Source organism: Diabrotica virgifera, chromosome 2 (genome assembly GCF_917563875.1).
Source record: "Diabrotica virgifera virgifera chromosome 2, PGI_DIABVI_V3a".
Classification (NCBI taxonomy): Eukaryota; Metazoa; Arthropoda; class Insecta; order Coleoptera; family Chrysomelidae; genus Diabrotica; species Diabrotica virgifera.
In genome coordinates, this window is record NC_065444.1 from 140,094,394 (window position 1) to 140,107,933 (window position 13,540).

Here is a 13,540-nt window from a genome sequence, read left to right on the forward strand (position 1 = left end):
GGTGAAATCATTAGCGATATGGACGAAATTAAGATAACCTGGATGACATATTTAAGGAAGTATTAAACAAAGGGGCACAACCACCATTACAACAACAGAGGCAGCAGCAGGCACGGCAGGAGGTACAACAACAAGAGCTGGGGGAAGATGGAGAAGAAAATGAATTAACTAGACCTCCAACGCTAGAAGAGGTCCAAACGGCAATCCACATACAAAAAAGCCATAAAGCACCGGGAATAGATAAAATACCGGCAGAACTACTCAAGCAAGGAGGAAGGAATTTGACACAACAGATGTACCACCTAATACGAGAGATATGGATAGAAGAAGAAATCCCCCAACAATGGAAGAAAAGTATAATATGCCCTATTCATAAAAAAGGAGACAAACTGTTGTGTCAGAATTATAGAGGCATCTCTTTACTTTGTTCGGGATACAAAATATTCACAAACATCCTTAATCGAAGACTTCAACCTCTCACGGAAAAAATCATCGGGGAGTATCAAGCAGGGTTTAGGCAAAATAGATCTACCATTGACCAACTATTTACAGTTAAACAAATACTAGCCAAAGCATGGGAATATGACATGGACGTTTACAATCTCTTTGTAGATTTTAAACAAGCCTATGATTCAATAGATAGAACAATTCTACCTAATATATTGGAAGAATTTGGCATACCATCAAAATTAATACGACTAGTACAAATGACAATGACAGAAAAATAAGCACAAGTATGTATTCAAGGACAGATCACTGATGCGTTTACGATAACGCAAGGACGGAAACAAGGCGACGGACTGGCTCTAACGCTTTTTAATCTTGTTCTTGAATATGTAATTAGACGGTTGACGGTGAGTGGAAATAACATACTTACAAACAAATCTACCCAATTAGCAGCATACGCGGATGATATAAACATAATGAGCAGAACAATGAATGCAGCGGAAGAAACCTACGTTGAGTTGAAACAGAGTGCAGAAGCAGTAGGGCTAGCAATAAACAAAAATAAAACAAAACTACTCATACAAACCAGATCAAATAGACCGGCGCAACAACACTTTATTGACGATATAGAACATGTGAATAGATTCACGTACCTAGGAATGGATCTGGTTGCAAGCAATGAAGAAGAACCGGAAATAAATAGAAGGTTTGTGCTGGCAAATAATGCCTATTTCGCGATGGGCCACATATTCAAATCACGAGACGTACACCGGAAAACAAAACTCCGGGTATATAAAACAATAATCAGGCCCATAGTAAGTTATGGCTGCGAAACATGGGTGGTGACACAGAAATCTGCCAATGCATTAGATGTGTTTGAAAGAAAAGTATTACGTAGGATACTGGGCCCAATAAGTGAAAATAACAACTGGCGAATTAGGTATAATAGAGAAATATACGAGCAATATAGCGAACCAACTCTAGCACAACACACTAAACTGCAGAGATTACGGTGGGCAGGGCACGTGGTCCACATGCATGAGAATAGAATACCCAGAAAATTGCTGAATGCAAGAATGCAGGGAAGAAGACCTGTTGGAAGACCTAAAAAGAGATGGGAAGACGAAGTCGATGAGGATGCCAGGAACTTCCTGGGAACGCGTTCATGGAAAAGAACAGCGGTAAATCGAAATTATTGGAGAAGCTTATTGAAGGAGGCCAAGGCTCGATTTGGGCTGTAGTGCCATTGGATGGATGGGAGTGCTTGATAATATTGAGTTATAGTATCGTCTATAAACTGATCCTCTCGAGTCCTATCTGGTAACTCCCCACTATCATTTCTTGATTCATATGTTGTCTCGTGTGTAATTATTTTAGTGGGTTCTAGTGTTTCGTCTGTAATTAAATTAGTGGATTCTAGTTGAGTGCTATTGTGTTTTGAAGGTGATACAAACGTCAATTGTCTATAATTCGAGGGACTTTTTTTAATAGGACTTATTTTATAGGATGAGTTAAGATTTGGTTTAACATCTTCTACTTTAATAAATGGTTCTTTTATCGATTTTTCCCCCAATGCGGTTACTAATTCCTGGATAGGTTTAGTAAGAGGTGCGTAGGATTTTTCCAATTCTATTTGCGATTTATTAACATCATTTTTTAAAAGTCTAAACTTGCGTTTAATGGCTTGACGTGATTTTATGAGTTGTCTTCCCAGTTGATCGTTCATGATGTAATAAACTTTGGAAGCCTGTTAGGGCTTTATATAGCAATCAAACCCACTTCTATATCTACCGCAAGAATAATCACAGTCTTTGTCGATTACAAGAAATCCAAATTTTTTATTCCAACATGAAGACGCCATATCCTTAAACTGTTGCCAAGACATATGAATATTAGCATGTTCTAAATAAATGTGTTTTAAATTTGTACTATCTTGTGGAAAAATTATTAAAAGATTAGCGTTATCCACAATTAGCTGTTTAGGTATAAATGAGTACGTCTGTCCTAAATAAAAGCAATCAGTATGTTTATGACGACCAAAACTGAAATAACTTCGTATGATGTTTTGTTCACTTCCAGCAATATCGTCAAATATTATTACTGAATTGTTCTTAATATTTTCCGGTTGGGGTATATCTTCGGTGTTGCTGTACTCTTGATATCCAATTTCTAGCAACGGTTTAAGTACCGATCGAAGATACTGATATTTTGGTTGTTGTAGGGATTTTGAATAAAGGTAGACATTTTCAAATTTTAATCCGTTAGGATGTTCTAGCAATGCCAACATTACGTTAGTTTTCCCTGAGCCGCTCGGTCCCACGATAAGTCCTCTTTTCGAATCACCTCCAAAGATGGGACCGTGTTTTCCTACAGAAGGTGGATTTCCTAAATCATAGTTAGGTACGGGTAGGGATACTTTTTGTTGTTCGAGCTTCATGACTTACACTGAGGGTATATAAGGTGTGTGAGTATATATATAATCACATACTAATGAAAACTGTCAGAGCTTCACACAATCGCAAAGGAAAGGGACTCATAAATAGTTTGATTAACAAGCTACCCTTCGAACTTCATATTCCAGGAGGCTATTCTTATTGCGGACGTTAGTATTACTTTTTTCTATGTAGATAAATATTATTCGGTCTAATTTTATTGGTATTTTTAGCTGGGACCAAATTAAAAGAACGACTAGCACGTCGTGACCCCGGCATTAATCCTTTAGACGAAGCGTGCAAGGAACACGATATAGCATACTCCTTAAACAAAGACATCGGTGATCGACATCGAGCTGATAAAATTTTGGAACACAAAGCTTGGGAAAGAGTTAAGTCAAAGGACGCTACGTTAGGTGAAAAGACCGCTGCTTATTTTGTAACTAACGTAATGAAGGGCAAACGCAAACTTGGAATGGGACTCAAAAAAAGTCTTAAAAAACCTCGAGCTATAAAACAACGAGTTATCCGTCCTCCGAAGAAGAAAGGAGGATTTCTTCCACTTCTATTGCCAATTTTGGGGGCTTTGGCCGGATTAGGTTAGGGTGTTGCTGGGATCGTGAAAAATGTAAATGATATCAAGGCAAGCAAGGAACAACTTAAAGAACAACGCAGACACAATATGGCAATGGAACAAAATCAAAAGACTCAAAAGACAGGTTTAGGATATTACCTAAGATCGTATAAGGGCTATGGTATGAAGAAAGTATAAAAAAAGAAACGATCAAAGGGGGAAAGGGGTTTTACATAAAACCTTTTTTAAAAAACTCCCGTAAAGTTACCTAATAAAATTATGACTAATATTGATCTTCTGAAATATGTAAAAAAGCTTCGTATACCTACGTTCCGTGGCATATATATGCGTGATTCATTGCCGGAAAAAATAAGTTTATATGAATCAGCTATTATTAACCTTGACAGTCAATCGGGGGACGGTACACACTGGACTGCTTATACGAAACATAAAGATTTAATTACGTATTTTGATAGCTATGGTAATTTACCACCTCCCATAGAGCTTGTTAAATACTTTCAAAGTAACGGTAGAGTACGCATCGAATATAATTATAATTCAGTACAGGCATTTAACTCCTACCACTGCGGACAGTATTGTCTTAAATTCTTATATAATCAGTATTATTAGTACGTTTCATTTCATCGTCGACCTTTACTGTAATATGTCGTGTACATTTACGCTAAGCGGTACATCTTCAACTTTAACTGCACAATTTAATCCCCCTATATATTTGGATGAGACTTTGGACTATGAAATAGGATTATCCAACTTTGAAACATTTAATACTATTCCTAATGTAGACGAAACTAATGATGTGCTTGTTTGGGGCGCTAACAATGAATTTAAATTTAAAATTCCAACGGGAGCTTACGAAATTAACGATCTTATAAAAATAATTAAAAATAAGTTTATTTAGTTTATAAGTTTATTTAACTTATAAAAATAAGTTAATGAAACAATAATTCATATTACTGGAAATCCCATAACTTCCTTAGTTTCCTTGAAATGTAGCGATTGGATTGATTTTAGTGTTGATTATTCAATAGGATCTTTACTGGGCTTTCCAAAGATAAAACTTGAACCAAACAAAGAACATACATCTTCAGTTCCTGTTAATATTTTGAAAGTAAACACAATTCTGTTGGATTGCAATATAGCCATCGGTTCCTTTTTGAACTCTGATCCAGTTCATATTATTCACCAATTTTTCCCCGAGGTGCCGAGCGGGTATAAAATAGTCGAACAACCTATTACTATACTCTATTTTCCTGTTAGTGTTAAAACTATTAACAGCATAACTGTTCGAGTTTTGGATCAATCAGGTAAATTGATCAATTTTCACGGGGAAACAATTACCGTACGTCTACATTTGAGGAAAATTCAATAACAAATATGGTTTTGCATTTTCACAAAACTGCTCCTCCGAAACCTTTAAAAAGGTATAAAAGTAGACAGAGCAAAAAAAAATTGTACAGTTCTTCGACAACTAGGCCCAAACTGCTAAGCGTAAGCAACCGTAAATTTTTGAAAGCGCTTGGTTTTCACGTACTTATTTAATAATGGATATTTTAAGCGTCCAAAGCGAGCCTTTCAGTGATATTTCTATTGAAAGTTTTCAGTATCACATGTACTTGCCCTATAATTCCTCGGCCCTTTCGTACAACGACGAGATAAAAATTCCAATTCAAGATTTAGAGGCTCTAACTCTTCCAAGTAATAGCTATATTTACATTGAAGGACAAATTTTAACAGAAGATGCAGTTCCTACAAAACTGAAATTTATTAATAACGCTATTGCCTATTTGTTTCGAGAAATCAGATATGAGATGAATGGAGTTACTTTGGACTCTGTTCGAAACTTGGGCCTAGCTTCTACTCTCAAGAATTATTTGTCATTAAACGATAACACATCTAAGCTTTTGATTAACGCAGGATGGTGCCCACAAGAAAAAGAAGATTTTGATTGACACGAAGGGAAATTTTAATGTTTTTATTCCTCTAAAACTTTGGTTAGGCCTATTTGAGGATTTTAATAAGGTTGTCCTTGGATCTAGACAGGAATTGATCTTAATACGCGAAAAAGATGACCTCGATGCAGTTATAGCATCAGATGAAACAGAAAATCCCAAAATAAAGTTGTCCAAGATATCATGGCATGTTCCTCATATTACACCTAGCATCCCACAACAACTAATATTAAATAAAATTATTAATAGCAACATTGAACTACCAATTAAATTTAGAAGCTGGGAGCTAATCGAATACCCTGTTCTACCAAATTCCACGAGACATACGTGGCCTGTCAAAACAACTACTAAATTGGAAAGCCCTAGGCACGTTATCATTGCATTTCAAAACAATAGAAAAGGAAATTTGTTAAAGGACATGAGTCAATTCGATCATTGCAATCTCAGAAATATTCGCGTTTTTCTAAATTCTAAAAGATTCCCGTACAATGATCTAGAACTAGATTTTGAAAGTAACCGATTTGCTACTTTATATGAGATGTTTGCGAATTTCCAAGAATCCTATTATCATCTAACAAGTAATCAACCCTTGTTAACTCCACAAGAATTTAAAACAATAGCACCCATCACTTACATCGACGCCTCAAGGCAACCAGAAATTATCCAAAGCGGCTCTGTTACAATGAGAATTGAATTTGAAACTATTCAGCCAATAGGCAATAATATTTCAGCCTATTGTCTGATTCTGCATGAAAAAGAATTTTATTACAATCCTCTAACGAAAATAGTAAGACAAGTATAAAGTTCTCCTCCTCTTCCTACTTACAAGCCAACAACCATTTTTTCTTTTCTCAGTGCAGTTTTAATGAATTCATATGAAAATAATATATTCTTCGAAAATTATTTACAACAGCGTCTTTGTTATTTGAAATTCCTTAAATTACTGTATTTGAAAGAACGATTTCGAAAACAGCACCTCCGCAAGTTGAAAGATTTTAAACAAGACCTAGAATTATATTTCAATTACAAAACTACCTTACGACAGTTACGACAACTTCAAATATGACCTTGATCTTAGATATACAAGGTTTTACAACATCGAAGAAAAAATTTTTTACCCAAGGAGCTAGCAATTTTTGATGGAAAACAAGCAATTCACTATATATTCCGAGCACCCTTTCCAAAGAAACTATTAGACCTTGATGACTATAGACAAGCCACCTGGCTTAGCAGCAATTACCATTTTTTACCTTGGGAGAGCGGATATACACCAATTTTCCAGTTTTCCAATATATTACACTTTTACACAAAGAATGCTTCAGTGGTAATGGTTAAAGGAAAGGAAAAAGCACAATAGGTTATGAGCTACTTGAAAGATAAAGTATATGAATTACAGGAATTTCCTGCACTACAAATGACAACTCCAAAGTGTATGGGACATAGCAACAATATTTGCATGTGTGCATTAACTAATGTACATTATTTGTATGAAAATTTTGTTATGCAATAAATTTTTTTGAGAAATAACATTTTTTTTATTTCCCCACCCCTTTTGTTTTAGCACATAACACGTTTATTTTCCCCACCCTTTGTGTTTATTATAAAGGGCAACTGATTTTTAATCAGTTTTATTAGTCACTATGTGCGCTGAAGACGGTATAACTGATTTCAATAATTTTTATTGGTTTGATTCCGGCACATCACATTTAAATAGCTTTTACTGGAGACTATCTACGTTCAAAAACTGGAAGGGTCTAGTACCTGCAATTGACTTAGCTGCAAATGGATTCTATTTTTTTAAATTAGAAGATATTGTAAAATGTTTTCATTGCAACGTAGAAATATATAAGTGGACATCTAGTGACGATGTTCATCAGGAACATATAAAATTTAGCCCAAACTGCAACTTTGCATCAAAAGTACATAGTGTTTTCTCTAAAGTCGGTAAAATAGAAGAACGGGACAAAAGTGAAAGTAACAAAGAAAATAAAGATTGTGACAAAATTCAAAATCAGAAAATAGACTCTAATACTAAGTGCGTAAGTGTGATAATAATTTTAATTCATGCAGGCATTGCTTGTACACTTAACTATTTATATAAATAGAAGAAGAAGAAACACAACTTTAATACTCTGAACATGTTGGTTCAATACATACTCTTAACAGCAGTAGTAAATAATACTTTGTATTTTGCACACCCATTCAACACTCAAGAAGTGTATATATGTTTTGATAATGCAGATCTCTATAAAATCTGTTTAAATGACAGTTGGGTTAAAATGTTAATTTACACGCCCAATATTTCAGTAACATTGGAAACAAAAATACCTCCAACCAGCCAAAACTTCAAACTTTGATTTATCAAGCAACATGGCAGAATAATTGAGACATTATGGACCAAAATAAATTGGCAATCCCCAGAGAATCAGCAGTGTGCTAGTGAGCAATGTACAGTGTTATATTCTATGGCAGCTTTCATAACACTACTATTTGGAATAATAATAAGTATATACACTTTATGGCTGAAGAAGCGAACGACTAGCGAAATAAACTAGAAGAAAAACGAGGTACAATGATCCCTACTGTCCAATTACTAGTCTTCCAACTTTACAAATTGGACACATCCTATGTAGTCTTCTGTACTTTACTATTATTGTAAGCCTTCGCGACTATATAACACACCCACAAAGATCATGAGTTCAAAGAATCTTCAAAAAACAGCTACTACGTTTCAGAGGAACTGGACAGGGCACATAGCTAGAACGCAAGATGGTAAACACGACCAATGCTTAGAAACTAAAAACCCTAGCACGACCATCGACTAGATAGACCTACACAACAAAAGAGTTACTCCACTGTAGCGAACACTAGACAGAACTTAGGGAGGTCTATGTCCAGCAGGGGATGCAATTTACTGATTAATGTTGATTATTATTTAAATAAATTTTAAAAAACTACGACATGTTTTATTTATCTATTTTAGACTAAGAATTGTTTTATGATTATAAACAGAAGCACATGGAGAAAACTGGGGGTAGCCTATGTTCAAATTGGATAAAAAGGACAAAAAGAAATAATAGATAAATTAAAACTACAAATATACCAATAAATATTGTTTACCCATTAATAATAAAAATAGAACAAGTAATTTACAAATAAAAATAAAATATATATTACCTAATAGTTACTTCTTGGTTGGATGTCTAGACTACTAGATAATCTTAATACAGTGTTTTCGATTTTATAGTTCTTAATTGACCTTTTTAAAATTCATGATGTTTAAAAAAATTAGTATTCAGAATCTTAAATCCGTAATTATTTGCTTAAGTCATTAAAATTCAGAAATCAATAAAAATAATTTGCATTAGATTTCTTTTTATTGATATTCTTAAGTAGTTATATTAACAATTTATGAAAAATTCGTAGATAAAATCAATAATGTGTTATTATATAATTTTGTATACTAAGTATAGACAGGTATTTTTGGTAGATTTTTGCGAGAAACAAAAATATACAAAGATATAGAAATATTATTACTATATCAAGATATAATAATTAGTTCCATTACTGCATACTTAATTCACGCATATAGTCCAGAAATGAGAACTAAAACCCTAGAATATGTTTCCGCTCAATCAAAATAGCTGCCCTCAGACACATCTCTTATCCAGACCTGTGAAAACGGCCCTAAGTAATATTCATGAGCCCAAAACCCCTACATGGTGTGGAACGATAGCGATTTCATATCCCCATATCATGGTTTACGTGGGGTTTCAGAATCCCCATTCACAGTATAGATCACGTTCGACTTTATGAATCAATGCTAATTTGCCAGTGTCTTGATTGCACAGCCCCCATTAAACCTCTACTCACTATCACACAAAGCGCTGCTTTTCACTTTATCACGTACTGCACCAAAACGTTGCTTGCACACTAGTCGCGCAATGCTCCGCTATTAGCTTTGTCGCACTACACCAACTCGTGAGGTTTGGCCCTCTTCAGTCTTCTTTTCTGGTTTGAGTTGTCCAGGAGCTGGATGGCCTCAATATTTTCGTGGAGAAGAAGTCTTTTTTCATGACTTTCTGCGTGTTTTCTGATTGCTTTGTCGGCGGGCTCCATTCGTAGATCCTTACGGATGTACCAGGGTGCATTAACTATGCCCCTTAATACTTTGTTTTGAAAAGTCTGTATTATTTTCAAGTTTGTCTTTTTTGTACATCCCCATAGTTGGATACCATACGTCCATACTGGTTTTATAACTTGTTTGTAGATTAGCATCTTGTTATACGTTGACAACCCTGAGTATCTTCCCAGTAGCCAGTACAATTTTTTATATTTGATATTTAATTCTTCTTTCTTTTTCTTTACATGTGCTTTCCAGCGAAGCTTCGTGTCTAGGGTTAAGCCCAGGTATTTGGCTGTGTTGGCATAAGGAATGTCTTGTCCATTAATTTTTATTGGTGCGAAGAGAATTTTTTTATTAGTGAAATCAACATGTACTGATTTGCTTTCACTCAATGTAATTTTCCACGTCTTAGTCCATTTTTGGAATTTGCTCACCGCATTTTGCAGTTTATTGGCTGTTTCTACGTTATCTTTACCTACTGCTAATATTGAGGTGTCGTCGGCAAAGGTAGCTAAACAGTATTATCGAATTCTGGTAGATCACATGTATAAAAGAGATATAGGACCGGGCCCAATGGGACGAAAATGAAGTATATATCCCTCTTGTTTACGATTTTGGTAACAGCAGAAAACTATCTTTTAAGACTAGTTAAAGTACCCTAACATGTGTAAACTGTGTGTCAAGTTTGAACAAAAAATATTAAAAGGTGCTTGAACAATGGGCTAAAATCATTTTAGAATATGTATTTGTAATAAAACACTCTATATCTCGGTAAGGAGGAATATTTCATTTAAGTGTTTTGGGTTAAATCTTCGTATTTTGTGCTAAAGTTTCTCCAGTTACGATATGGACAATTGTTAATGAAACACCCTGTATATTCAATATATTATAATACATACCTGGCACTTTATCTATATGTAAAGTGATTAAAGTAGGCATAATATTTCTCGAAATACAATCCTGGACATACTGAAACTCAATAATTTTATTATCTCCTATTAAAAATTCGTCCTGTCCACAAACTTTCAAAACATATTCACTAACCCTCTCATTTCGAATATTTAGCGTTGTGGCTCTTTTGGCCAAAAACATTTCTAATAGTTGTTTGGGATTTATGACAGCTGGTACATTAAAGGTGTAACTGCTTTGCATGATCTCCTTCTCGTTTTTCTTTTCATAAAAATCGTATTCGTGATCAAACTTCGTTGATATTTTTATATTTCTATTGATTTCTTGTTCTAATACATAACTGTCATATAAGAGTCTAGGTGGAAACTGATACTTCAGACGATCTACCCAGGTTTGCTTTGCTCTATGTTGAGCTAGTTCGTCCCCCATTCGTCTCATTTTGAAACGAAAGTCATTGATTTCTGAACTGTTAAGGGAGTCAAATTCTTGAAGACCTAAAAAATAAATAAAGAAAAAATAAATATTTTTAAAATTGATAAATAAACAACAAAAGTATCATATATCATCGTAAGAAAATGAGGTAAGTACCGATAATTTTTTTAAACGCAAATTGTTGACAGGGTGCTGAATTTCAAGGTGTCGGAAAGTTCAACAGCAAAATCTGAGGCACTTCAACCCAACTACATACATACAAAGACGCGCGCGCGCCAACAGACTGGAGAGTAACATTACTGTAAATGTCTTAATTGTACAACTACCCCTTATTTATTCATAAGGCAACAAGCTCGTTCCAGATATCTTAAAAGGAAGAGCACTTACAAATTAATGAAGCGAACAACTGTGAATAGTGCAATAGCGATAAATATCAGTGGGTTTGTCTCTGGTATTGTTTTCTATAGAGTATTCGATAATGTAAAACACGAATTGATAAAATACCTACAAGAGCTGGGATTGGATGCCAAGGACATAAGAATTATCGTTAACCTCTATTGAAACCAGACAGCAACAGTACGTCTTCAATATTTCAAAGAAATGGAAGATTTCTAAAATCAAATAAAAAAAGGAGTAAGGCAAGGTTGTATACTGTCTCCAATGTTGTTCAGTTTATACGTCGAAAAAGCCTGCGAAGAAGCAGTGGCAGACTCTAATAAGGGTATTAAAGGTAACGGCATATTTATTAATAACATCAGGTATGCCGATGACACAGTGATAGTGGCAGAAAATATCGAAGATCATCAATGCCTTTTAGATGATTTAGACTCTTGCGAGTGAAGCTCGGGGTTTGAAATAAATACCAAGAAGACAAAAACAATGATTAAAGTAGAAATAAATAACAAAGAAAATAAGTCTCTGGAGAAGAAATCGAACAAGTCAGGTAATTTAAATACTTGAGTTGTCTGCTGATCGAGGGTTGGAAGTGGAACACTGAGACTGAAATAAAGAGCAGAGTAGAACAAGTCAGAAATGCTTTTTTGAGGTTTCGTAAATTTCTGACTGACCGCAAGTTGGATTTCAACCTCCGATACAAGATGCTAAAGTGTTACGTTTGGCATGTTATCTTGTACAGAATAGAAGCATGGACGTTAGAGGCCAGCTTCATTAACACACTTGAAATCAATGAAATGTGGTGCCTGCGTCGAATGCTTAGAATATCATGGATGGACAGAATCAGAAATGAGGAATTATTAAGAAGAGCGGGCTTCCAGAATAGGGAACTTTTTAATTATGTAAAAAGTAAAAATACTGCATACTTGGGACACATATTACGAGGAGAACGATACACTTTTCACCAACTGATACTCAAAGGAAAGATAGAGGGTAAGAGTTGTCTGGGACGTAAAAAAATGTCATGGCTACGTAATATTCGCTAATGGACAGGAATCCACGGCTATGAAATGCTTCGCAATGCTGCTAAAAACAGAATTATTTAATCCTGACTATCTAACATCGCACCTGACAAGACAATGTATGGTGGACGCCTACGCAGAAATGCACGACACCTTAAGAAGAAGAGGAGTATTGCTATAGACTGAAATTACTGCTACTGTATTATTTTCAACATTCACTAACATTACCTAAACACTTAAACCTAATATTTTGATAGATAATTGTTAGAATTTTCGTACGTTTTCCAATCAGATGTCCTATAGATATATTGAGGGTATCATCTGACTTTTCACCTCCACATTCGGAAACTATGAGGATAGACCCTGTAGGTCTAATGTCACATAACCTTCTTGACTCATCGTTAAGTTTCTCTCTTTCTGCCATAGAATTGATGTAAGTAAAAATATATCCTGACATGTCGTGAAGCTTACCAAAGAGAGGAAACTTTGCAGCTTCCTCCCACAGGTCCTAAAATAAAGTTAACTGTTAATATTTTCAATAACAATAAATTTTATTTTTTTTTCAATATTTATTAATAAAACCTAAAGAGTTTGAACAAAACTAGATCATATTAGCGACATAAATGAATTCATATCTTTAACTACAATAAATTCAAAGTTATTAAATAACAAACGCGTTTCCACCCAGATATTTTTAGTGGCTCAAGCATGTGTACCTCGTAAAGAGCCCTGATGATGGAATCGTCATTCTCAAAAAGGTCTGTGATGTAACCTGAAAGGGTCTTTCAACAAAGTATGGCCTAATATAAATATAAAATATTCGACGAGGCATATTCGATATATACGGTAATATATAGCACATATAAAAATATATACACACATCAAAATGGTCCAGGAGACAAGAAATGAAAGTCGTTTACTTTCAAGAAGTAATATTTTTCTAAAACGGGATAATACCCGAAGGTTGGCTGTATACCATCTAGTTAAATAAAATTAACATGAAGTAAAACTCCCTAGTGTAGTTGGTATATTTAATAAAAATTCTAAAAAAATTTTAAAAATCCAAACGGATTACGTTCAAAACGTTTTCGGACTTATCAGTCCATCATCAGTGAACTCTCTGTCCTTGCTAAATAGCCACAATGCCAAACACTGGTCAAGATGTATGTTCTAACTACATGGTGAAATTTGTTAAACAATTTGGCTTACATTGGATGCCAACGGATTAGTACTAG

The 13,540-nt window shown here is 34.7% G+C and overlaps 1 protein-coding gene across 1 annotated transcript in view; it reads right to left on the bottom strand.

Annotated features, from left to right (window-relative positions):
* Positions 1–13,540, bottom strand: part of LOC114344837 (phosphatidylinositol 4,5-bisphosphate 3-kinase catalytic subunit beta isoform) — a 998,515-nt gene that overhangs the window by 782,542 nt on the left and 202,433 nt on the right. The window contains exons 2-3 of the mRNA XM_050644876.1: positions 12,585–12,813; positions 10,449–10,952 (exon numbers count right to left, since the gene is read on the bottom strand). Coding sequence (XP_050500833.1) covers positions 10,449–10,952; positions 12,585–12,813 — 733 coding nt within the window. The remainder of the gene's footprint in view (positions 1–10,448; positions 10,953–12,584; positions 12,814–13,540) is intronic.